At 41.3% G+C, this 24,429-nt stretch overlaps 1 protein-coding gene and 2 non-coding genes across 3 annotated transcripts; all 3 read left to right on the top strand.

Moving 5' to 3' along the window:
• The first annotated feature begins 702 nt into the window (after positions 1 to 702).
• Positions 703 to 20,012, top strand: LOC148024798 (RNA ligase/cyclic nucleotide phosphodiesterase family protein). The gene is made up of 2 exons (XM_087693775.1): positions 703 to 856; positions 19,303 to 20,012. The coding sequence occupies exon 2, from the start codon at positions 19,327 to 19,329 to the stop codon at positions 19,873 to 19,875; it is 549 nt and encodes a 182-aa protein (XP_087549901.1). The 5' UTR covers positions 703 to 856; positions 19,303 to 19,326; the 3' UTR covers positions 19,876 to 20,012.
• Positions 1,141 to 1,242, top strand: LOC148024799 (U6 spliceosomal RNA). Its single transcript, XR_015693457.1, has one exon. It is a non-coding gene; the product is annotated as a U6 spliceosomal RNA (small nuclear RNA).
• A 3,388-nt stretch (positions 20,013 to 23,400) lies between the features above and the next one.
• TRNAK-UUU (transfer RNA lysine (anticodon UUU)) lies at positions 23,401 to 23,473 on the top strand. Its single transcript has one exon. It is a non-coding gene; the product is annotated as a tRNA-Lys (tRNA).
• Positions 23,474 to 24,429: the final 956 nt, after the last annotated feature.

Here is a 24,429-nt window from a genome sequence, read left to right as displayed (position 1 = left end):
ACTCTTAACACCTTGGTTTGCATGGGTCTAGCATAAAATGCCAGTAAATATGAAGGAAAGTTGGTTTAAACTTTAAAACTTCTCAAATAAGAGGGCCTTTACGTAAAGGAAATGTTTGCAATTTATAGGTCTTTTTGAAATGATACACCAATTTTGCTTATTAAGGAAAAGCTTACTAACTGTGCCCTGATGTATTGTGAGAATGGTTGCAATACTCAAGCATTAATGGAGGAACACTTTATGTGCGAAGGGCTTCTAAGATCCCCATCATGCATAGGCAAAATCAACACAATTAAGTACGTGTAGCAAAGTTCATTGTCATGTGGCTATAGGTCTTTGGCTTATTGCCTGTAATTCATGCTACTTGACTCAGTGAGAGATGCCACCAAAAATAGTGATACTTGAGAGAACTTCCTCAACTTGAGCTATGTGGTGTTTCCCAATTTGTGTATGTATGAAATTCACTCTTTTTCTTGTTATTCTCTCTCATCCACTTCCAACTAGCTTTCTCCTTGTCACTGAAGCTACATTAATGGCATTTTCTGACTTGCATGGGGATGCAAGGCTTGGACCTTGAGGGTTTCACGCACAAGTCAAAGGACTTGCGTGTGGCTCGGTCGTAAGGACTTATGGATGGTTCAAACTTCAACTAAGCGTTTCTAAATGCTGAGCTAATAGAGCTACTTGATTTAGTGATGCGTATTGATTAACTAAAATACAAGAGTGACGTGTTCAGTGTCGCCTTTTTGGCAACGTTCGAAAGACGCTCTTATTTTGAGAAGGACTCGTAATTTCGTGGGAGGCCAGCAGAGCGTGCACACACACATAACAGGCCACAGAGCATCGGGAAATACAGGTATGTGGATCGCCCCTTCCATTCTCTCTGTCTCTCCCCCCCCCTTCCCTTTTTTGACAGTGTTAATTAGCTATATTTCATTTACTCTGCTTAAGCCGGTCTTTCAGGCATCAGTTATTTTCAGCAAGTCTGCTTAAACTGGGCTTTAAGATCGAATTCTTTCATGTAGCTGGACTTCCTGTGCATGCGTGTTTAAGGAAAAAAAATATTGAGAGAGAGAGAGAGAGAGAGAGAGAGAGAGAGAGAGAGAGAGAGAGAGAGAGAGAGAGAGAGAGAGAGAGAGAGTCTTTGGAGACATCTGATAAGATTGAAACGATATAGACAAGATTAGCATGGCCCCTGCGCAGAGAGAGAGAGAGAGAGAGAGAGAGAGAGAGAGAGATTTAACCTTTATTAGTGGCTAATTGACCTATGAGACGAATCACCATACAAGTCCACGTCTTGACTATCATGCAAAGACTTAAAAAGAAACTAAATCTAGGGAAAATCTATCCTATGTCTAGTCCCTATCTAGCATGGTTATAAGAGTACAATAATGATGACTATGGGGTTATCTATCAGTAGCTCCGTCTAGTTGGTATGATGGATGTCATATATCATACATGGGAAGGGGATGAGGAGGGCTTTCATATCTATTTTGTCGTGATGTAGGATCTCTAATCTCTTCTCCATAGCTCTAGCATGTTATGCTTAGATTTCAGCAATTTGTGCTTGATGTGTGCTTGGTGGTTTGTGTTTTGAGAGTCTAGGTCTCTTGGTGGCCATGATAGCAATTCAAATGTGTGTGTGTGAGAGAGAGAGAGAGAGAGAGAGAGAGAGAGAGAGAGAGTGGGTGTAACTCAACTGGTTAAGTTGAATGCATGGTGACCAGAAGGTCTTGGGTTCAACTCCTACATTCTGTATGGTCATTAGAATAGGTGTGAGAAAAGGGAGATTTGAACCCGGGTTAGTGGATTGATAAAAGCAAGTGGCTTACCACTAGGGTAGCCACTTGATTTATGGGAAAAAAAAGGAGAGAGAGAGAGAGAGGCCTTGGGCTATTATGGTAGATGCTCTATGTTTGGATATCGTTCATACCACTTTATCTCCTTGTCTTGGCCCTATAGCTTTGTATTTTGTTGGCTTTTGCCTTCACCGATATTTGCTGCATGTTTTTGATTTTGCTTGGTTGGCTAGAAGGTGTGTTGTAAGTACTTCGGTTTATTAATTCAATCATTTGTGTGTGTGAGAGAGAGAGAGAGAGAGAGAGAGAGAGAGAGAGAGAGAGAGAGAGAGAGAGAGAGAGCTAGCTTTGGTACTGGTGGTGCATATTGTGTGTACATACAAGCATTTGATCTTGCTACATGAGTTGTAACTTGTCATTCATGCCTTCATAGACACATCTTGGCAATCACGAAACAAGTATGTAGCACTCATTTATGTCCTTCATAGTAGAGTTGGTAGGATATAAAGAAAGATTTTGTTTTTGTTCCTCTACCCAAATTTTAGAAATGATGGGTTCTAATACATGTGCTTCATATTGGAGTTGGTAGTTGTAATGATGGTCATATGTAAATAACCAAGACTATAAACTTTTCCTCTATGTGAATGTTTAAAAATTTATATAAGCTTATAAGCTCTAAAGCCTCCTTTGTTTCGACAATAATATTGAAAAAGTGTGGACTTTAGATTTTGGGATCTGTTTTTGTGAGGGGGGAGTCTCAAAGTTTTTAGCAGTGTAGATAAACAGGTTGTGGCTCATCATGAGCAATCATTAAACCAGTCTGAGAGTCAAGGACTTCGACTATGGTCGTTGTAAAGAAAACTACTCGCCCCAACTGGGAAAGCTGTTGAATAGATAACAAGTTCACCCCAAGCTGAGGGATATAGTATACATTGTCCAGTGAAGCTAGATTCGGACCCTTGTTAGTGGCAAAATTGACGCAACCTTAGGCCTGGATCTTGAGCGAGGAGTTGTTTCCTACGTGGACCTAACCGGCTATAGGGGATCGGGTACAGAAGATGTCCTCTATAGGAGTCATGTGATATGTAGCTCCATTGTCCACAAACCAAACATGTGCTGATGTGCTCGACTGTAATGAGTGGGCCTTTGTGGTAACCTCGTTAAAAGGCAACTCATAGATGTGGATGAGACTCACATTGGATGTCTCTACGGAGACGATGTGGGCCTTTGTAGACCAATCAGACAAGCCCTTTGGAGTTGAGAACATAGTTGACTGAGATGGCTGACTGGTGGTAGTGTGAGTATGATCTTTCCATTGCCCCTTGCCATCACCCTGCCCCCCGTGCGGGGGGTTTTCCGATTGAGGGGCGAGGGTTTGTGACTTGGGTTTCGGTGCTATGCCTCTTGCCTTTGATCGACACTTGTCGTCAAAATGGATAGCCTTTTGACAATGTTAACAATACTTATTCTTCTTAGGTATATTCTGCGACCCGGGTTAGAGTTGAGATTGGGAGTTTCCTTGTGATACCCCCTACTTGATTTTGATTTTGATTTGATTGAAAGTTTGATTTTTTTTTACCCTTTCCTTACTGCCCCTCTGAGAATGAGCAACAAGAGCCCCCTCTGAGGGATTATTTATATGAAACTAATTGAATAGTCTTGCATAACCCAATACATTCAAATTCATAGAATGTGGGTAAATTGGGCAATGAAACCACTTGTTGCACAAAATTGAAGTATTTACGTGGCAACTTGTTAAGAAACAATGTGACTTGATCAACAAAGGATTTAAGAGTCCCTACAGTGGAGAATTCAGCAAGGAGACATCGAGATGCAGCCAACTTGACTTTCAAGTCATCTTGGTTAGAGATTTTGAAGTTCTGAAGCTCATGGTTAATATTTATTCGACGAGTCCTATCCAAGCCGCATAGTAGTCAGTCAAGTGTGCCCATTGCTCTGATGCTAAGTCAAAATGCTGAAGTTGAGAATGAAACTTAGGTAATAAGCCCTGCATTAGCTCGACAATAGCGGAAGTATTTATAGCCTTCCATGAGCAGACGACCTCGTATGGAATAAGTGCGGGATCGGGTTGGGGTTTCAACCCCTGCACAAGATGCCATAGGTTTTGTGAGTCAAGGACATGTCTCATCAAGTTCGACCCAAGTTGTAAAGTTTGACTTATAAAAATGAGTCTTGTCATTGAATACATGCTTGATGGAAGATGAGATAGAACCATGAGATGTTGGGAATGTGAGGTAGGATGGGTGTGGAGGATAAGATGGTAGTGGTGGAGGTGTTCGATAAGGAGGAGGAAGGGGAAGTGCTAGATAGGCAGAAATAGGCTGTGATGTCCAATGAGTGCCGATTGATGTGGAGGCACGGGAACATGAATATTTTCGTAAGGTGCCGGTGCCGGTGCCAGTGCCGGTGCCGGTGCCGGTGGAGGCACTGGGACACGTAAACCTTGTCTAAATGTTGGTTGGGATATAGTATAATGACCAGAGGGTCCATTAGGTAATGCCATGGAGGCAAAATGTGGCACCAATCCACACTTGGGATAGATTGGGGGGAATATCCAAGCTGCAATGGTCCCGAAAGTGTGTGAAGAAAAGGTGGAACACCACCCAGCTAAGGAAGAGATGAGGTCCTAACAGTTGTGCCTAAGTTTGAAGAGCCCCCTGGTGTGGTGTGTAAAAACACATGTGATCCTACATGAGATGCAACATGCGGTGCACTTAATGGAGGCTGAAAGGATGTGGCAACAGAATAAGAGGGTGGCATGGGAGGGAGATTAAATGGATTTGTGATAGGTATAGATGTGGGAAATATTGTGGGTTTCTTTTGTCGATTAAATGCATTATATTGAAATGATGATGATGAAGATTCACCTATTTCATTTTGACCTTTGAAAACAAAATTGTTTGAAGGAAAAGAAGGGGAAGGAGTACTCACTTTCTTGTTTCAATTGCTTACCTAGTCTTGAGTTCATAAAGAGAAGAAATATTTGTCTTTCTCATTACTCATAAACTAGAAATTGTTTTGTATACATTCTTCATCATGAAAATCAGCCATACCAATAGGAGAAGGGGAATCATCATTAACAGAATCTGAAATGTTAGACGTACTTGGTACCGGAGAGAATAAGTATGAAGGCAATGGAGTGTACTCTATGCTAGTTTCCACTTGCGGATGGTCCTAAGTGGAGATTTTGTTCTTCCTGCATGGTTAGTAGTCAGTGGACCGAATCTAAAGGGTGAAATTTAGAGTTATCTTCTATTTGTTGTTGGGCTCTATGCATCAAAATGAGATTGTACTTAGCTACAGTAATCTCGTAACATCATGGAACTCCATGGTGGTCCAATATCTGTTCAGCCATATCAGGAGCTTATGAAGCAAGCTGTGAAGCCCACTTTGACTTGTTCCTCGATGGATTTAGCTTGGATGTGAGAAGTGGTGTAGAAGTAGTGTTCGAAGTCATTTGCCCTTCTGTTGTTCCTGCTTCTTGTGTAGAGTTTTTAGATCAAGGCCTAGGTTTCTCTCAGAGAACTCGGCTTTGATACCATGTGAAGAATACCCTAACACAGAAACACAAATAACACCATATGACAAAGCACATATTGATAGAAGAACACAGTCAGGGTTAGGGTAACTCAGAGACAATGAACACAGAGAATGAATGAAATGATATGACCATTGAATATACAATGCTCATGCTGCAAACACAATATGCAGTGAATGAATACTATATCTCGAACTCTTGTATCTCAAGGATCCAAGCAAGGGTAATGAGTTGGAGAGTGTGTCGTACTTTGAACGGATCCTGACTCGCAGCAAGGTAGCCTCCGGATGTCGAACACCAGCAAATGCAGCCAAGGAAGGTTGGATTTGATGCAGATGGTAGTGTAAGAGAGAGAAAGACTAAAAGCACAGGTGAGGAGAGAAAGACAAACGCAGGTGAGGAGAGAGAAAGACAAAATGCAGGCTGTAGGAGAGAAAAGTACTAAAAATGAGGTGAGGAGAGAGAAAACAACAAACGCAGGCTGCATGAGAGAGAAAACAGTAGCGAAAGGTTGAGGAGATGATGGTGACAATTGGAGGAGAGAGAAAATCTGCAGGGCAGCAGCTGGGGTCTGCAAACGCAGCACTATGCTGATGTGGCAGGTTGTATGACAACTGGATGATGGGCAGCAGTAGTTGCTTGGCTGGAAACAACAACAAACTGATGAGACGGAGGGCTGGAAATAGGCACCAGATGAGTGAAGACTGCAATGGACAGCTTGGATTGTGATGTCCTCCATGAACGGGGTGTGGGTAGCAAGCTGAAAACACCTGAAACCTGCAAAAACGAGATTAGGGCTGAATGGAGGGCAACATATCTATTTATAGAAAGTTTGGCCTCTTCCAAGTGGGTTTGTGCTTATGGGATACATATACTCTCTAGGAACGCATTTCTTTTAAATAAACAAGGTTTCTGCCTTAACTAAGCATGCTTTGGGGCTGTTTAAGTGAAGCTAATGCATTTTTAGCTCAATAGGATGGATTGGCTATTCTTATTTAAACTCGACCATGGACTCCATATAGTTGTGTGAAAGAGAGTGAGTGAGAGAGTATACTTGACCGTGGCTCGGGAGATATGGTTGGAGTTATCAAATGCACAATTGGATGACCGTGATGAAGCAGGGGTTTTTGGAGGTTCAGATGGGAATTATGAGTCCCACAAGTTCTCTTCTATGCGGGAGCATGTCAATACGCCTTGGCAATTGCAGATGCCGTCTAGAACATAGGGAAGGTGATTACCTCGAAGGATATGGCGATAACTCTTTTTTTTAGTTATTGTCCTGATTCAGTGTATTCGATTTCGCCTTGTTCGTGGTTCATAGCTCGTAGTCCCAGGGAAGAGGCGTGATGATCCCGTTTCTCGGGAGGTATACACGAGTAGTCAAGATGTTTAGTTTGTCTAGTTTCCAGTTCCAAAGAGGGGTGTTGAGCATCCTATCCTTGGAGATCTTGGTGATAGTTGGGCACCTACTTTAGTGCCTTTGGAGCCCCTACCTATTGAGGCTCCACCCTGGTTGCTCAGTGAAGGAGGAGATTGCATCACCATCAGATTTACCTATTGAGTCTGCCCTCGTTGATATTCTAGAGACTTCAGCGAATGTAGAGCGGCCAGGGGAGTATCGACCTTCCCCTCGTTCGGCTTGTGATACACTCCATGATTCAAAGATTGAGGGAGTCCTTTAGGAGTGCTAGCTGTAGGATGACCTGTGGTGATGTCAGGGAGTTAGACACACTTCATTGAGCTTGTTTGTACTAACTATTGTTTGATGACCCTTGGCATATAGGGTAGGGAGTCCACCTCCATGAAGGAGGCTTTACAGTCAGCATTGGAAGAAGGCTATAGAGTAAGAGTTGGATGCTATTGAGTAGAATGACACTTTGGATCTTGTGCCTTGGTTCACTCATAGGAAGGTGATTGAAGTCAAATGGGTCTTTTAAGACTATCATAGTGATGGCACTTTGGATAAACAGAAGACATGGCTTGTTGCAAAAGAATCTGCACGGTGGGCGAGGGGTGGATTTCCATGATACCTTTACACCTACAGCTTAGATGGTTACCATTAGGGCTGTTCTTGCCTTAGCCAACCATAGGAGATAGCTGGTTTATTAGCTTGATGTGAAGTTTGCCTTCCTTAATGGTGATTTAAAGGAGGACATCTATGTTGAGTAGCCTCTTGGCCTTTTTCTCGTCCAATGGACAAGTGTATAAGTTAAAGAAGGCCCTTTGTGGCCTCAAACAGGCTCCATGTGCTTGGAACAAGAAGATAGACTCGTTTCTCCAAGGAAAGTTAGGGTATCGGCATTCCTCTTCTGATCCCTAGCCACACCTTAGCTAGAGGGCACATGTTGTTTGTGATCTATGTGGATAATCTCATCTTGACAAGTGACCATGCCCAAAAGGTCAAGCAGACAAAGGAGGTACTATACAAGGTGTTTGAGATCATGGATATGGGCCTTCTCCATTTCTTTTTAGGTCGAAGAAAGTGATTTACTTATAGTTTCATAGTGAGAAATCCTTCCGTTTATGGGAGGAACAATGTGGGATTGCATGGGGACTATGTAGGACAATTGACAAAGCAAATGCTCTGTGAACTTGGGCTCAAATGTCGGCTGCTATTTTTAGGGTTTGGTAGGCTGAAGTGTTTATGTATATTTTTGAATACTATATAGTTAGTTGGAGGCCACTATCGAAAGTGACAAGGTCATTGTGCATTTGTGGATTAGTTGTGCTACTTGAAATTGCTGAAATACAACCATTCTATTGCAGGAAATGCATGGGACAATTAGGGAAATGCAAGGCAGTACCTAATGGAATGCAAATTGCAAGGATTAGAGCAGTTGCCCTTTTCTTTTGGCATGAATTGAATGTTGGTTTGTTGTAGTAGCAATGTCGATTTGAAGTGCAGGTCTGAGTTTACTCAGTACAATGGTGTCCTTTGTTTTTTTGATGTGAATTGAATGTTGGTTTGCTGTAGTAGCAATGTCAATCTGAAGTGTAGGTTTGAATTTACTTAGTATGATGGTGTCCTTTGTTTTTTGACATGAATTGAATGTTGGTTTGCTGTAGTAGCAATGTCAATCTGAAGTGTAGGTTTGAATTTACTTAGTTTGATGATGAATTGGGTGTGCAAGGTTGAGGGCAAAGCATTGGAATTGATAAATGAACAAGGCTAAGGCTTTGTAGAGCAGATTGGATTAGTCTTGAACTGATATATGCATGTTTACGATATTGTTTATAGCATGCAACAGTGTGGGACTAGCTTTAGACCTCAAATGTTACTTTGCTGGTCATTGGACTATGGATGGTATGTATTCTTATGCATTAAAGATGTTAGAGTGTGAATGGACATATTTGTCGCATGGTCAAGGTTGGTGAGAGGAACTAAGGACACCGCACTGGAGACAAGTTTGGTCTGAGTCAAGAGAAATGCACAAGGGAATTAGTGGCATCAAGAGAGTGCTGGTGTGTGACAACAAGTTACTTGTGATTCATGTAAGCTTTGAGTAGTGATAAATAAATACTAAAAGGTGCACCAAACTTTGATGCCTATCGTGTGGCATCTATTACGCAAGAGTGTTCTAGCTCTCTTGTTTAGTGAGTCTTCTGTTTATCTGCTGATATGTTTCATGTATGTAAGCTATTTTATGATCACTATTATTTAGCTTGTTTCAGAAGACTAGTTTTAGCTGCAAATTTGAAAATTAGGGTTTTTGAAACCTTAATTTCTGCATACTTTGCACTACATGATTATTTTCTTCTTTCATGCTTTGGTTTGATCAAACTGAGTAGAGAGTGCTTCTTAGATGAGTATTAGATAGGTGTGCACATAGGGTGGCTGAAATTCCAGTAGTAGAGCTTGTGAAAGTGAAGAGAGAGACCTTGGCTTGCGTGCTTAAAAGTGGAAAGTACAGGCTACAAAAGATTAAGTGTTTGTTGAAAATGACATGTGTTAAGCAAAATGAGAAGTGTAGGGATGCTTGTTGCTTTCAAATGATGCGTGTTCCATTCTAGATGCCACATGTTAATTTTCTAGAGAAAGAAGCTTTGAATCCTTTTGAAATATCTCAATTGGTTAAAAATTTGATATAGGCGCTGAAGACAAATTTGGTTCTTGCAAAATTCTGGAGCTTTTTGGCATGAACAAAACTTTAAAAGTAACTTCAAAAAATAGTAAACTTTTAAAGTTTAGGAGTTGCCAAGTTTGGATTCAAGAGAGCTTCATTATATAGGTTCACAGGTTCATGGTTTGTTTCTTTGATCATGAGTACGTAGTTTTGTTTTTTGAAACTACTCCTTATATAGACTTCTAGTCAATTTGACCAGTTGAGTGAAAAAGTCTTAATTATCTAGGTTTTTCGATTAATCTAACCGCCTGGCTAAAGTTTTAGTTCCTCTTGGGCATCTCGTTCATGATGATGTAATTGTAACTTTGGGATGTGTTGGCGATTAGCCACCCTTGAATGAAAAAGAAAAGCATTTAACCATATTTTTAAATCCTTGAAGAAAAGACAAAATCACATTTTAAGCTGTATAAGCATATTGAGCCAATATATCATGATAATAGTCCATACATAAAAAAGGTGGATATACTTGTGATTCCCCATCCTTGGCTTACCAATTTTGGGGCTTTTGCTTTGAATCACCTTCTTTGGTCTCCTTGCATTGATGACATCATCCTTAAGCTTGTTCGTGTTGATTTCACTCGACATTGAATAAAAAATTTATAATTTGGGCATCTTTTGATAAATATGATCTATTTTTGATACAGTCCACATCTTCAGAGCATCATTAGCCTTCAATGATTGATTTGTGCATATTGTTACTCACTGTATTTGTCGGATAATATTATATTTATTTGAATTTCTAGTATTAGCATACTTTTCTCTCTCCACTAACATTAAATAACAAGAGAAAAATTATTTTTTCTATATTATCTATTTCTGAAACTGTCCACATCTTCAGAGCATTATTAGCCTTCAATGACTGATTTGTGCATATTGTTGCTCACCGCATTTGTCAGATAATATTATATTCATTTGAATATTTAGTGTTAGCATACCTTTCTCTCTCCACTGGCATAAAATAACAAGAGAAAAAGTATTCCTTGTATATTATTTGGCTTCCATAAGTGGCTAGCACATCATTCTTCAAGTGGTTTGGTATCTCTCGATTCATGGGTTTTTTTTTCTCTTTCTTATTCTAGGAATATTATTTTACTAATTTACTTCAATGGCCAATAATAATAATAATTTATTGGGCATGCTTGTCATTGATGAGAAGCTTGAGGTACCAATTATCCTATGTGGACTCACATGATGGGTGGGATATATTCTCGTTGCTAAAAATATATGGAATATCATATGTAGCAGTGAGAAAAGGTAGACTTCTCATATACCGACACCACCTTTTGGCTCCATGTCGAGAGATGGCTCTCATGATGCCAAGTCATGTTTATCTTCTACCCTAGCTCCCACTCTAGAGCAAATAGGTTGGAAGGGCCATGATGTCCAACCACATGCCTTAATAGCCTTATTTGTGAAGAAAGGCATTATTTCTCATATCTGATCATGTAAGTAGCCAAGCAAGAGTGGGATCAACTTGCTTTCGTGTATCCAGTACGTAATGAAGTGTGAGTTGCCTGCTTACGTGAGCAACTGGAATATGTTTGTATGAATGGAGGTAATATGGATGCTTGTTTTTCTAGCATTAAGGATCTTTGAGAGCAACTATTAATTGAAGTTGGTCTAGATAAACATTATAGTTTAGTTGAGTCATATCAAGGTTTTGCTACTACTTTATGGTTGGTAACTATGGGTGACTAAGTTACCTATACCTTTGACTAGCTTGTATCTCTTTTGTTGTAGGAAGAATAAAGCTATCTCAACCTCAATAATACCACGGGGACATATCAAGCCTTTTTTACCCGCCATTGTGGAAAGGTTATGACTCACCCAAGAAACAAAGCATGCTAGTAAAAAAATTAGCAAGTCATGTTGGTCGTATCTCTTTCTTTCACCCATTCTACCTTGAAGACCTCTTCCATACAGGCCCACCCTCTTCTAGCACCCAAAAAGATACATTTACAAAGCCAAAGATGTGCAATTATTGCTAAAAAGACAGTTCATGACATCATAGAATATTGGAAGCGAATTGTCTTGGAGGAGTTGTTTAGTCTTGCTATCACCAACAAGATCGTCACCTTCACCTTTCTACTTGCTATTTCAACAATTGTGTGTCTAATTACATCACCTCTTCTCGAGAATTACACTTCTATGTCTCATGTACCTAAGGGGGCACACAATTATGTGTGCTAATAACATCTCTTTTGCTATTCAAGGTATTCGCTATATTCATATTATTATGGTCTCTAGTACTTCTATGATGTTGCAAGATGTTCTCTTTTTGCCAGGAGCTAAGAATAATCTTATATGGCTGTCAATTTGTGTTTGATGGCCCTTGTTGTGCCATATATGATTGACAACGTTACTTCTTCCATGGTATTGATTGCTACTCTTATAAAAGGCTTTTATTGTCTTGATTCATATGTTTAGTAGCTTGGTGAAACTCTTGTTGATTATGCCTTATCAAGAAAAGATCCATTGCAAACTACTTATTTTTATGGCATCAGACGCTTGGGCACATTACTTGTGCTTTATTGAAGCTTTAGTCAAAGGACATGGGGTTGATCTTCCTAAAGTCAATCTACCATCAAACATTTGTGAAGGTTGCTTACTTAGTAAGATGCACTAGTTTTCTTTTCCAAAAGATTCACATGTTGTGCTCCATCCAAATTGCATCTACTTCATGGTGATGTTTACAATCCCATGAGGATCAAATCTATTGGTGGATTTCTATATTTTTATCAAGTGGGAGTTAACTACTCTGGAAAACTTGGTTCAAAATGGGGTTATAGAGAAGATAAATAAGACCAAAGGACCTCAACCGTCCAACGTAAAACTCGTTTGTCAAGGAGTAAAGGAATGGTGTCTGTACCTCTAATAGGTATGGGTGAATTGTCACCAACAGTGACCGAGTCCCCTTTGTCATGGAGATTCTTACTTTGGTGACTAAAGATATGAGAGTAGGGTCACAACCATGTTCTCTAAAGAAACCTTCTTCCTTAGGGATGCAAGCTCACCTAGTATCTCCTCCATTTGTTAGCGAATTTGTCAGTCTATGTGTGAGTCTGTGCATGTCACAATGGGTTGGGCACAATTGACTATTTTAAGTATTTTTCTGGTGGCATTTTATGTTGGTTGACCTTATTATTATTATGATTATATTTAGTTGGCCGACCTGATACATCATTGGCATTGTTTTATGCCTATATATTTAGGCTCCCTCCGCCTTTGCTAGTCACTTATCTGGATATTTCCATAGCAGGTATGGATGGAGAGATGGAGTGAGTGCTAGTGCCCACACAGTTGGTGACTCACGTTGTTTCTGTACTGTCTCATGTCTTGGTATATGGATTCCATTTCTTGAGCATCTCTTTTTTCTTGAGTTCTTTGTGCAGTGCTCTACTTTTCTTTGTAGTGTTTCTCTTTTCTCTTTTTTCTTGCGTTATGCAGTCTTTTACAATAGTTTTCTACACTTCCATTGCTGCATCCACTCTTGACACAATCTTGTTGATGTGATCCTTCACGATGGATGAATCAGCAACAGAGAGTTATGGAAGTTGCATTTGGGGGGTCATCTATTATGCAAAGTTCTAACTTGATAGAATGGAGATAATTTGGTCAAAATATGCACAAGCTTGGAGCCATCGCAGCTCATGAAGAGAAATGGACGGCGGGCTCGAGAGTTGAGCTAGTCTCAAAGGGCTACTTGATTAGCAATGGATCTAATGAGGGGATCCCTGGTGGTAGGGTGGGGAATAAGGTTAAGTTGAAGGTATCTAGGATGCATACTCCACCTTGCACAACCATAAGGCATAGTTGGTGTCGTCCAATTTCTCCTTTTTAGGAAGATGTGGTAGAGCAAGCACATGTAAAGTTGGTGCCATCATAGCAAGATGAGGACCCTTGGTTCCACCTATTGAGCTAAAAATGCATTAGCTTCACTTAAACAGTCCCAAAACATGCTTAATTAATGAAGCAACCTTGTTTATTTAAAAGAAAAGCGTTCCTAGAGAGTATCTGTGTCCCATAAGCACAAACCCACTTGGGAGGGCCCAAACTTTTTATAAATAAATATACTGCCCTCTATTCAGTAATAGATCTCGTTTTTGCGGGTTTTAGGTGTTTTCAGCTTGCTGTCCACACCCCTTTCGTGGAGGACATTGCAATCTCAGCTGTCCTTTGCTGTTATCTACAGTCTAGTGCTTGTTTCCATCCTTCCACCTGTAGTTTACAGTTGTTTATAGCAGAGCGACTGTTCTTGATCATTCTCCAGTTGCCGCTTGCTCAGTTTTCTCTCTCTTTCATACTGTTGCAGCAGATTTTCTCTCCCCTTAACTTGTTGCAGCAGATTTCCTCTCTCCCTGCCTACGTTTGCTGTTTTCTCTCTCATGTAGCTTGCGTTTTTAGTCTTTCTCTCCTGCACTGTTGTCTGTATCAAATCCAACCTTTCTTGGCTATGTTTGTTGATGTTCAACATCCGCAGGTTGCCTTGCTGCGATTCGGAATCCGTTCGGAGTACGACACACTCTCCAGCTCATTACCCCTGCCTTGATCCTTGAGATTCACATGTTCGAGGTTTAGTATTCATTCACTGCATAGTGTGTTTGCTGCATGAGCATTATATATTCAGCAGTCATATAATTTCATTTATTTAATGTGTTCATTGTCTCTGAGTTACCCTAATCCTAACTATGTTCTTTTATCAGTTTGTGCTTTGTCGTACATTTTTTGTTTGTGCTTGTGTGTTAGGGTATTTCTTTACATGGTATTAGAGCAGGGTTCTCTCAGAGAAACCTAGGCCTTGATATGAAAGTTCTCGTAGAAGCAAAAACTACAGTAGGTTCATATGACTTCGAACACAACAATATCAATTCAGTCTTCAGAAACATCTATGCCAAGAATCGAGCGAGAGTGGGTAGATTAGCTTGCTCCATAAAGTTCCAACATGGTGGAAGACACTTCTAACCACAAGGAATAAACAAAGTTATAAGTTGTCTGATGAAGAATATCACATGTTCATGGCTTACAAACAAAAGAAGATTGAGGAGGTTGATTGAAGGATTTCCCTTCAAGAAAAGCTACTTAATGAAGGTATACATGATTTTCTCTCTTCAGATTTTGCGCGTAAGTTTGATGATGTTGCAGGGTTGTCGAGACCTCCATCAGGGATAGGCCCCCTTGTTGGAGAAAGAGATCCGGAGTATATTTCATTCTTTCATCCTCTTCCGTCTACTCCGATGCAAGGTGCTTTAGATTCTTCTTTTGTTCCTTCATCTTTTATCTCTTTTGTTTTGCAATATACTAGTAGAAATCATGAGGAAGAAAGGGTATGGTTTGTTGACTACAGAAAAGATTCTCTTGAGGACCAATTCTTGTATGTTAACACACGTCGTAGGGATTATACAAAAAAGCCAAGTACTTCTTTTTCTACCCTTCCTTTTCAATTTGCTTCTCAAAATCAGAATGAATTTGGTGTTCGCATTCCTTCATTACATGGTGTATCTTTATCATTAACTTTTCATTTTCAATCATTAAATGGGAAAAATGAACAAAATTCATTTTCACCTTTTACTCCACAAATTCAAAACCCACCCATTCCACCATCTTCTTCTACTGCTTCTCCACTTCCATTCACACCATTTATATTCCCATTTTAGACACCTCACGTTGCACCTCACATCACATTGGGGGGTTATGGAAACATAGGTACATCTTTTAGAATCTCATCCTTGCCTTAGCCGGATGGTGTTCCACCTTTTTCTCACACACTTTCGGGATCATTGCAGCCTAGTTATCCCTCTAATCTCTCCCGAGTGTGGATCAGTTGATATCCCAGTTTGCATCCATGGGCTTACCTAATGGACCTTCTGGTCATCTTGTTGTGCCCCAACCGAACTTTGGACAAGGCTTCCGTGTCTTAGTGTCTCTACCTACATCGATATCTTATGGAAATATTCATGTTTCAGTGCCTTCACCTCAATCGACACTCATTGGACATTCACAGTCCATTTCTGCCTATCCACCTCTTCCCTCTTCTTCTTGTTATCAGATTCCTCCACCACCACCACCATCTTATTCTACCCATCCATCTTAACCCGCTTTTTCGACACCTCATGGTTCTACCTTATCTTCCGCCAAGCATGCATTCAATGACAAGACTCGTTTCAACGGATCCAACTTTACCACTTGGTCGAACTTGATGAGACATGTCCTTGACTCACAGAACCTATGGGATCTTGTGTAGGGGTTGGAACCCCAACCTGGATCCCATACTTGTTCCATACGAGGTCGTCCGCTCATGGAAGGCTAGAAATGCCTTCGCTATTGTCGAGCTGGTGTAGGGCTTATTACCTAAGTTTCATTCTCAGCTTCAGCATTTTGACTTAGCGTCAGAGCAATGGGTACACTTGATTGACTGCTATGCGGCTTGGGTTAGGACCCATCGTATCAATCTTGACCATGAGCTTCAAAATTTCCAAATCTGCGACCGGGATGACTTGAAAGTCAAGTTGATTGAGTATTGGTATCTTCTTGCTGAATTCTCCACTACAGGGACTCCGAAGTCCTCTGACAATCAAGTCACACTATTTCTAAATAAACTCCCCAGGAAATAATTCAATTTTGTGGAAGGTATAGTTTCAAAGCCTGCCATGCCTACTTTCTATGAATTTGAGTATCAGCTGTTGCGTTATGCACGGTTGTTCGATTGATTTCATATGAATAATCCCTCAAAGGGGGCTCTTGTTGCTCATTCTCAGAAGAGGCAACAAGGGAAGGGCAAACAAATCTAACTTTCAATCAAAATAAAAAACAAAATCAATCCGGGGAATCACAAGGAAACTCCCAGTTACAACTCAAACCAGGGTGAGAGAATGTACCTAAAAAGAATAGGCATTATCAACATTGTCAAAAGGCTGGCTATTTTGACGATGAGTGTTGATCAAAGGCAAGAGGCACAACACAAAAACCTAAGTTTTAGACCCTAGCCCCTTAGTTAGGCAACCCCGAATAGGGGAGGCAAGGTGATGGCAAGGGGCAGTTTAAAGCTCAGACTCACATTACCAGCAGTCAGCCATCTCAGTTGACAACATTCTCAACTCCATAGGACTTGTCTGACTGGTCTGCAGCGGTCCACATTGTCTTCGTAGAGGCATCATATGCGAGTCTCGTCATATTTGTGAGTTCTCTTGACAAGGTTTTCGCAGAGGCTCACTCATCATAGCTGAGCACTTCAGCTCTTATTTGGATTGTAGACAGTGAAGCTATATATCACGTGACTCCTATAGAGGACATCTTCCATACCCGAGCCCCTGCAGTCGGGCGGGTCTATGTAGGAAACAACTCCTCGGTCAGGATTCAGGCTCAAGGTTGCATCAGTTTTGCCACTGACAAGGGTCCAGATCTGACTTCATTGGACAATGTATATCATGTTCCTCAGCTTGGGGTAAACTTGTTATTTGCTCAAGAGCTTTGCCGGTTGGGGCGAGTAGTTTTCTTTACAATGACCACAATCGAGGTCCTTGACTCTTAGACTGGTTTAGTGATTACTCACGGTGAGGCACAACTTAATGTTATGCACTAGTGGCTCTAGTGATCCTTATCCTATAGTCGATTGCTATTACCTTGTCATCGCATGTGAGGACTCCATGACCCCCTCACTATTCTAGCTCCATTGATGCATTCTTTGACTATTATTGGAATAAGCATTAGATCAGCCCATACCTACTCAAAAGAAGAAGCATTCAGCATTGAATGAATTGTTAGAGGAATACAAAGACATATTTCAGTCCCCATCTTCATTGCCACCCAAGAGAGAGGTTGAACTCTATTGACTTGGTCTCTAATACCAAGCCCATTAATAAAGCTCCTTATAGATTGTCAAATTCTAAGCTTGAAGAGGTGGAATGATAGGTTAAAGAGTTGCTACATATGATGCCCTGTCCTCTTTGGGGTGATCACTTGTGGACTCCCATGGTAAGATAATCATTGCCTTTGTAGTCTTATTAAGCCATTGGGCAGCCGACGTACACCCTTTGTTCGATGCTCTGACTGCTTTGGGGTGGGACGCCTTGGGGTAAGAGATAAAGGAAAAGGGCATGGCTGGCCTTCATCTCGTGGCACCGTTGTTGGGTGTGAGAGGGGGTATTGAGCTAAAAATGCATCAGCTTTACTTAAACAACCCCAAAACATGCTTAATTAATGAAGTAACCTTGTTTATTTAAAAGAAATGTGTTTCTAGAGAGTATCTGTGTCCTATAAGTATAAATCCACTTGGGAGGGCCCAAACTTTCTATAAATAAGTATGCTACCCTCCATTCAGTAATAGATCTCGTTTTTGTAGGTTTCAGGTGTTTTAAGCTTGCTGCCATACCTCTTTCGCAGAGGATATCACAGTCTCAGTTGTCCCTTGCTGTGATCTACACTCTGGCGCCTGTTTCCAGCCTTCCACTCGTAGTTTGCAGTTGTTTACAGCAGAGCGATTGCTGTTGATCACTCTCCAGTTGCTGCTTGCTCAGTTTTCTCTCTCCTCCTTGCTGTCGCAGCAGATTTTCTCTCTCCTTGCCTGTGTTTGCGGTTCTCTCTCTCTTGCAACTTGCATTTTTAGTCTTTCTCTCTCTTGCACTGTCATCTGCATCAAATCCAGCCTTGGTTGCATTTGCTGGTGTTCGACATTTGGAGGCTGCCTTGCTGCGATTCGGGATCTGTTCAGAGTAGGACACACTCTCTAGCTCATTACCCTTGCCTTGATCCTTGAGATATAGGAGTTTGAGGTTCAGTATTCATTCACTGCATAGTGTGTTTGCTGCATGAGCATTGTATATTCAGCAGTCATATCATTTCATTTGTTTTCTGTGTTCATTGTCTTTGAGTTACCCTAACTCTAACTGTGTTCTTTTATTAGTTTGTGCTTTGTCGTACGGTTTCTGTTTTTGTTTCTGTGTTAGGGTATTTCTTTACACCACCAAGGGTAGAAGGGGAATTGGAACTTGAGGAGATGGTGGGTGGGAAGGAGGCTGGTCGTGGTCTGCACTGTTTTGTGTTGCGATCTTGCCGGTCTTTACGTGATTGATTGATTGGCCAACTGATTGCTGTAGTGCTGTAGCTCTGTCATGTTCATAGATGTCCATATCACACTCAGCTAGCGTGCATGTGACAATTTACTCCTGCTTGCAATCCACCAGAAGTGGGCCCAAAGTATGATGAGCTTTTACAGCACGGTAGTACCCTTTTTCTTTTTCGCACTAGCACTGTTTTAGAGGCTATTTGTGTTGCATTTTGGTTGTTGGTGATGTAATTAGCTACTTTTTTCTTGCCAGTAGAAATGTATCCTAGAGAAATATAAACTGTGTTCCCATTATGATTGTGCAACTTGGGCCCCATGTATTACACTAGATTGCTTGCAATTTTTCGAAGGGGCAAATAGATATAGGCACTTTTGCACTCAATTCACATAGGAGAAGAGTAAAAGCTAGTAGGTCAACAAATACTTCTTGAAGTTGGTAGACTTGCTATTCAATCCCCAGGCCAGATCTGGCCTGCCTGCATGATTGCTTTTCTCTAACAAGCAACGTTTATTCCATGTTTGTACTGTGTGGGTTTTTGTACATGGATGAAGCAACATTAATTTAATCATTCACGATGTTCTGTGCTTGAAGCTTCTTTGAAGTCTTTCTACTGATCATAGCTGCCCGAAGGGCAAAGTTTCTTTATGTTCTCTTTTTGATAGTTTGTATTGAATGAGAAGCTATTATTGTGTATTGCACAAAGATGTAGTAGTACATGCCAAAACAGTTTCCATTGATATAAATATTCTGTTTTGCAGTACTTCAGCTGAAGAGGTCCCAGGATGCCCAAGAACTATTCTGTTGAGCTTTATTTTGATCCTGCGCTTGAAAATCAAGTACTCAAGATTTGGAATGTACTGGCAAGAAGGCAAATTAGTTCACAGCTGATTGAGGTTGAAGCACGGCCTCATATTACTGTCTTTGCCAGTTCCAATCTCGAGCCAACCAAGTTGTACAATGTCATCAAGAACTTTGCAACAAAAGCACAACCCCTTCCTGTAACGCTTTCTGCAGTGGGGAGTTTTGCTACAGAGGAGAATGTGTTGTTTCTTGCAGCAACACCCACGATTCCTCTTCTCACATTCCATGAACAGTTTTCTGAGTTGCTGAGGAGGGAGGGTTTGGAAATAGGTGATTACTATCAACCTGGTTGCTGGGTTCCACATTGTACAGTGGCTATTAATGTTCCCAAAGGTCGCATGGCAGATGCCTTTTCCATTCTGAGAGACTTTAAGCTGCCCTTAACTGGGCATTTGTTTGACATTGGTTTGGTAGAAAATATTCCTGTGAGAGAGCATTTTTCTTTTCCGCTAGGAGGTGAGAACAAGTAGAATATCTTCACTGCTTATCTAACTGTCTCTTATGTGTACTGGTTCAAGCTTGAGCCCTCTTGCACATCAGTCCATGTAATTTTACTTTGAGAGAACATTTTCAAGTTTGGCCTAATGTAATTGGTGAATTTTGTCAATGATACTCTTCAGAACTGTCATGGGAAGGCTTCTTATTGCCTTTTATCTACCAGCTGGTTGCCCTATCAGGGTTGGTCTTATAGATAACGTGGGCTGCTGTGGCTGCAGACTCGGTGCTTATGAGATCCTTTGTACATTGGGAATATCTAAATTCTTGTAGTTTCTTTTTCTTGTTTTACAACTCAAGGTGCATTCTCTAATATGGTTGGGGTCCCTCCATTCAGGTCAATGCCATGTCTTGTCACATAGAATGCCAGTTCTATCTTGGCATGGTCTTATGTCAGCTCTTGATTAACTTCTTGCAGTTAGGTACAAATCGAAGCAAAAGGCTATCAGGTTTCCTTCCTGTTATTCTATTGGTTAGGCACATGAGTCTGTATAAAGACTAGAGTGAGTGTTTAAATCTGCATGGCTCTGGAGGGCATTGACTCACTGTGGCACCTCAATGGGATCTATTGCCATGATCATAAGATTTTGAAGCATATCCCTGACCATCAGAAATATCTTCACCCTCATCACGGTAAACACAATCATCATGCCAATCCATCATGTGTGATGAGTGCAAATGGAAGATGATGAGATGCATGAATCAAGGGAATCTAAATAAAGCACGCACAATAACCAGTACTATCTTATGGACATCCAAAGGTAATCCATGACATTAAAAGCAATAGACTCAAGGAGAAGAATGTAACTAGGAACCAAACAAACATGTAGTAGTTGTGGAATTTAAAATCTGAAGCATGTGTAGAGGTTAGGCACTTGCACAAATTCTCAGACATCGTGGTCCCAAATCTTGAGAAGTACCTAACTTTTATTTCTCAGTGTGGTAGGACAATTTTTAGACAAAGAGATGAAAATGATCTAGATCATGTGGTGGTGGGCGCGAGTGTGATAAGAAAGTGAAAACTTACCTATTTTTCTCTCTATATTTGTTTGATCTACTTTTAGATTTTTCCTCTTTTTACAAAGGTTGATTTTCTTTTGGCCTTGTCCTCACACCTCTTGTACTTTTATTCTTTTATCTTCTTTTTGTCTTTTGAATCCACCTGCCTAATGTCCTCTACTTATCTCTCTTCATTCCTCTCTACCTTTCTCCCTTTTAATTCACGATCTCTCTTTCTATACTCATTTCAGTCTTTCTTCCTAAACCCTTCTTTACACTTGCTTACCCTATTAAGCTAGGGTGGAACAAGCGTTCTTAGATATGGTTGCTAGAAGCTTGCTTTTGCCTTGTTCTTTTTCTTCTCTCCCTTATAAATAAGGCCCTATTTATTTCAAACCCCTTGATTGTTCCTTGGGTAGATTTTAATGTATCTCTTTGAGGCCTTATTGCGTGTAGTTTGCTAGATATGCTCAAAATGTTGGATTCTCATGAGGTCTCGCATGAGGTGCCACCAATGATTTAGATGCTCAAAGTTGCAAGGATCCAAATTATTAAGAGAGGTTATGAGTGAGCTTAAATCTTGGTTAAAACCTCTTCCATGGTAGATAAGATCTATGTGACTCAATGCCTGAAAGATGACTTATGTGGGTCTAGCTGTTGTATTCTTACAAGACATGTCACAGCCAAGGATCGCATTGCCAAAAGGAAGTAGAGAAAGACCAAGTAAGCCCAAGTCAAAAAGTGAATGAAAAAGCTCATTCTGCCTAGTTGGTAGGAAAAGTGGAGAAGAAGGCAAGCTTAGAAAAAACGTGGGAGACCATTGAATATTTTAGCAAGGTGTTCTCAAGGATGAAGTAAAGCATCGAAGATTCTAGCAAGGTGCTCCTAAGGATGAAGAAGAGCACCGAATATTCTAGCAAGGCTCTCTCAAGGATGAGGGAGGTCCTCTCAAGGATGAAGGATGCTCTCTCAAGGATGAGGTAGAACCTTCAAGGGCTCTCGTAAGGAAAGTGTAGGGTGTAATGCAATTCATTTTATAAAAGCGCTAGGCTCCCTCTTGCGCAAGTTGTAAAGTCTAAACGGATATGGGTGAAGGGATAAGGCAACTAGAAGGGAATGGAGAAAGAAGACCTTGGCAAGATGCTTGGTCATGTAAAAAAGGGGATGGGTGCCCAAGGGATTTAGGGTTTTGTATATAAACTCAAAAAGTAAATGAAAGGCTCATTCTTTGGTGTGTGGCAAAAGTGATCTCTTTTCTTCTTCTCTCCTTGCTTGCTTGTATATGCTTGAGAGAGGGAGTGAGAGACTCTGAGGTGAGGAATCAAGGAGAAAATCTCTCCATCATCTCCTCTTTTTTTCTCTTCTTCTTCTCTTCTCTTGTATCGCGTGTGGCTATGGAGAATGGAGCTTGAAGGTAGAGGCTTGCGGTTGCTTGAGCTTGCATCTCGAATCATCATGGAGCTACTAGGTTGCTTGAGGGAGGAGGATACTCGTTTGGGATGGGTTACTAAGGGATTCGATGGTAGAAAGGATCAATGTCCAAGTACATTAGGAAAGCACTTAATCTAGCACATTGGTCGGCACATCCTAACATGAGTGGTGCTCCGGCGCCGCTGCCAGCCTTCACACTGAAGACGAGAATCAATCAATACGAGATGAGATGGTGGGCCCAAACAAGGGACCGAAATCTGGAGAATGATGCATGTATATTTGAGAAGCTCTCTCGAAGGTGTCATCGGACCCCTCCGCCAGGGTTCGATGGATGGATGAGCAACATCCCTAATTAGCACGTACCCCACCCCAGTGAGGATTTTCCCCAAGGAAGCAAGGCTTCTCTTAGCTTTGGAGTGGGTGCCTGCTGCCTTTGGCGGTGAGGTGGTTGTTATCTCGATTCCCTTGCACTGTCTAAAAGTTGTTGTACGCAGCGAGCTCAGGGTAGGTAGTGTAGGACGCGTGCTGGGACGGCTCAGGACGAGTGCAGAGAGTTGTATTGGCTAAGTGGGTATCGGTCGTTGGCGTAGACACGTGTATTTGGACTGAGAGAGAGAGAGAGAGCGCACTGTAAGACTGGGGACATATGCGACAATATGTGGGGCAGATATTCAAGCGTGAATCCGAAACGGGCGTGGGCACTAAAATGTAGTTTGACATACACAGCTCTCCAACTTCCAATCATTCATGATCTTTTGCGGCCGACAAAAGAACAGATAAAGATGCTGAGAGCAGATGAGTGAGCGCGAATGCAAGCCCCACAAATTGAGTGCGTGGTGCCCATACCCCTCCGGCCCTCCCTCGCCTGGATATACACGTCCTTACACCAACGGTGTCACATCGATGGAAAGGGGACGAATCATCTTAAGAGTATCTCGGGACTCGCCCGCGAGGGAGACATATGATAGAGGTCCCGTGTATCCATGCACTACGGATTTGAAAAGACCGGAGAGGGGAGCACCAGAGCTTAATAAATTGATAAAATTGTGCACAGCGCGTCTGTCAAGCGAGCCGTCTTAGCTCAGCCGGTAGAGCGCGTGGCTTTTAACCACGTGGTCGTGGGTTCGATTCCCACAGACGGCGGCTGCCCAAGATCTCTCATTTCTCTGCAAGCTTTGTTTTGTTGCTGCTTGCAAATATGTTTCGAGATGGCTTTGTTATCGTTTCTCCAATACATGGATGGGCGTGTGCTTCCTTGCCGGCTCTTTTCCAGATTGTTGATCACTTGGATATCAAGTTTTCCATCCTAAAATGTAGAATCCCGGCTCCAAAAATGTCTGCTACTAGGTTTTTACACCGGCTCCAAAAATGTCTGCATGAGTGCAAGTAGCAGGCAACATGCCTCTACTTTTCTAGGTTGACACCACCTCCGAGTACATCGCCATAATCTCGGAACACGTGTGTGCAAAGGTTGAAATATAATGCTTGTGCCACACCTAAGAGATACAATACTGCATGCACGCCAAACTCGTGCCCGTGGATAAAGGTTGTGTCATGAAAAGCCATGTAGCTCGTAAGAATAAAGACACGCCTAAATTTGAGGGTGTGCAAGTGAACAATCATGTAACCTTGAATTCTACCAATCCCCATAAGTCACAAGGCTATTTGGGGTTGCCATTAACACATGTATGTCCACTTTGACACAATTTCATGCTCCGACTCATGCACTCTTGCATGTTAATGATCATGTCTATGGAGGCATTCATTTGAGCAAGTCTATTAGTCAAGGATGACCCTTATTCTGACTTCTATTTGCAATTTTCAACAGAAATAAGAGGCTTGCAGTTTAACATGGAACATCTTTGCAGCTGGCCCATTGTTTACGACACCTCTTGCTCTAAGAACAGTCGGATGGCTACTATAAACATTAGTGCCTTCACTTGTTTTTGTTATCAAATCGACACACTCAATTATCTTCTCAATGCCCAAGGCCTTTGGAAAAGTAAAGCCAATCACTTCTTCATCCCATAACGAGAGATCAACATCAAGCTAGTTGCCCATCTATCCACGTCATGCAAAGAGATGAATAACAACTAAAG

The sequence above is a fragment of the Lygodium microphyllum genome, chromosome 15, assembly GCF_053477565.2.
Source record: "Lygodium microphyllum isolate KBCC chromosome 15, Lygodium_microphyllum_v1.1.10, whole genome shotgun sequence".
In the NCBI taxonomy this organism is placed as follows: domain Eukaryota; kingdom Viridiplantae; phylum Streptophyta; class Polypodiopsida; order Schizaeales; family Lygodiaceae; genus Lygodium; species Lygodium microphyllum.
The sequence above is the reverse complement of the archived record's forward strand: the minus strand, read 5'-3'. Positions and strand labels throughout refer to the sequence as shown.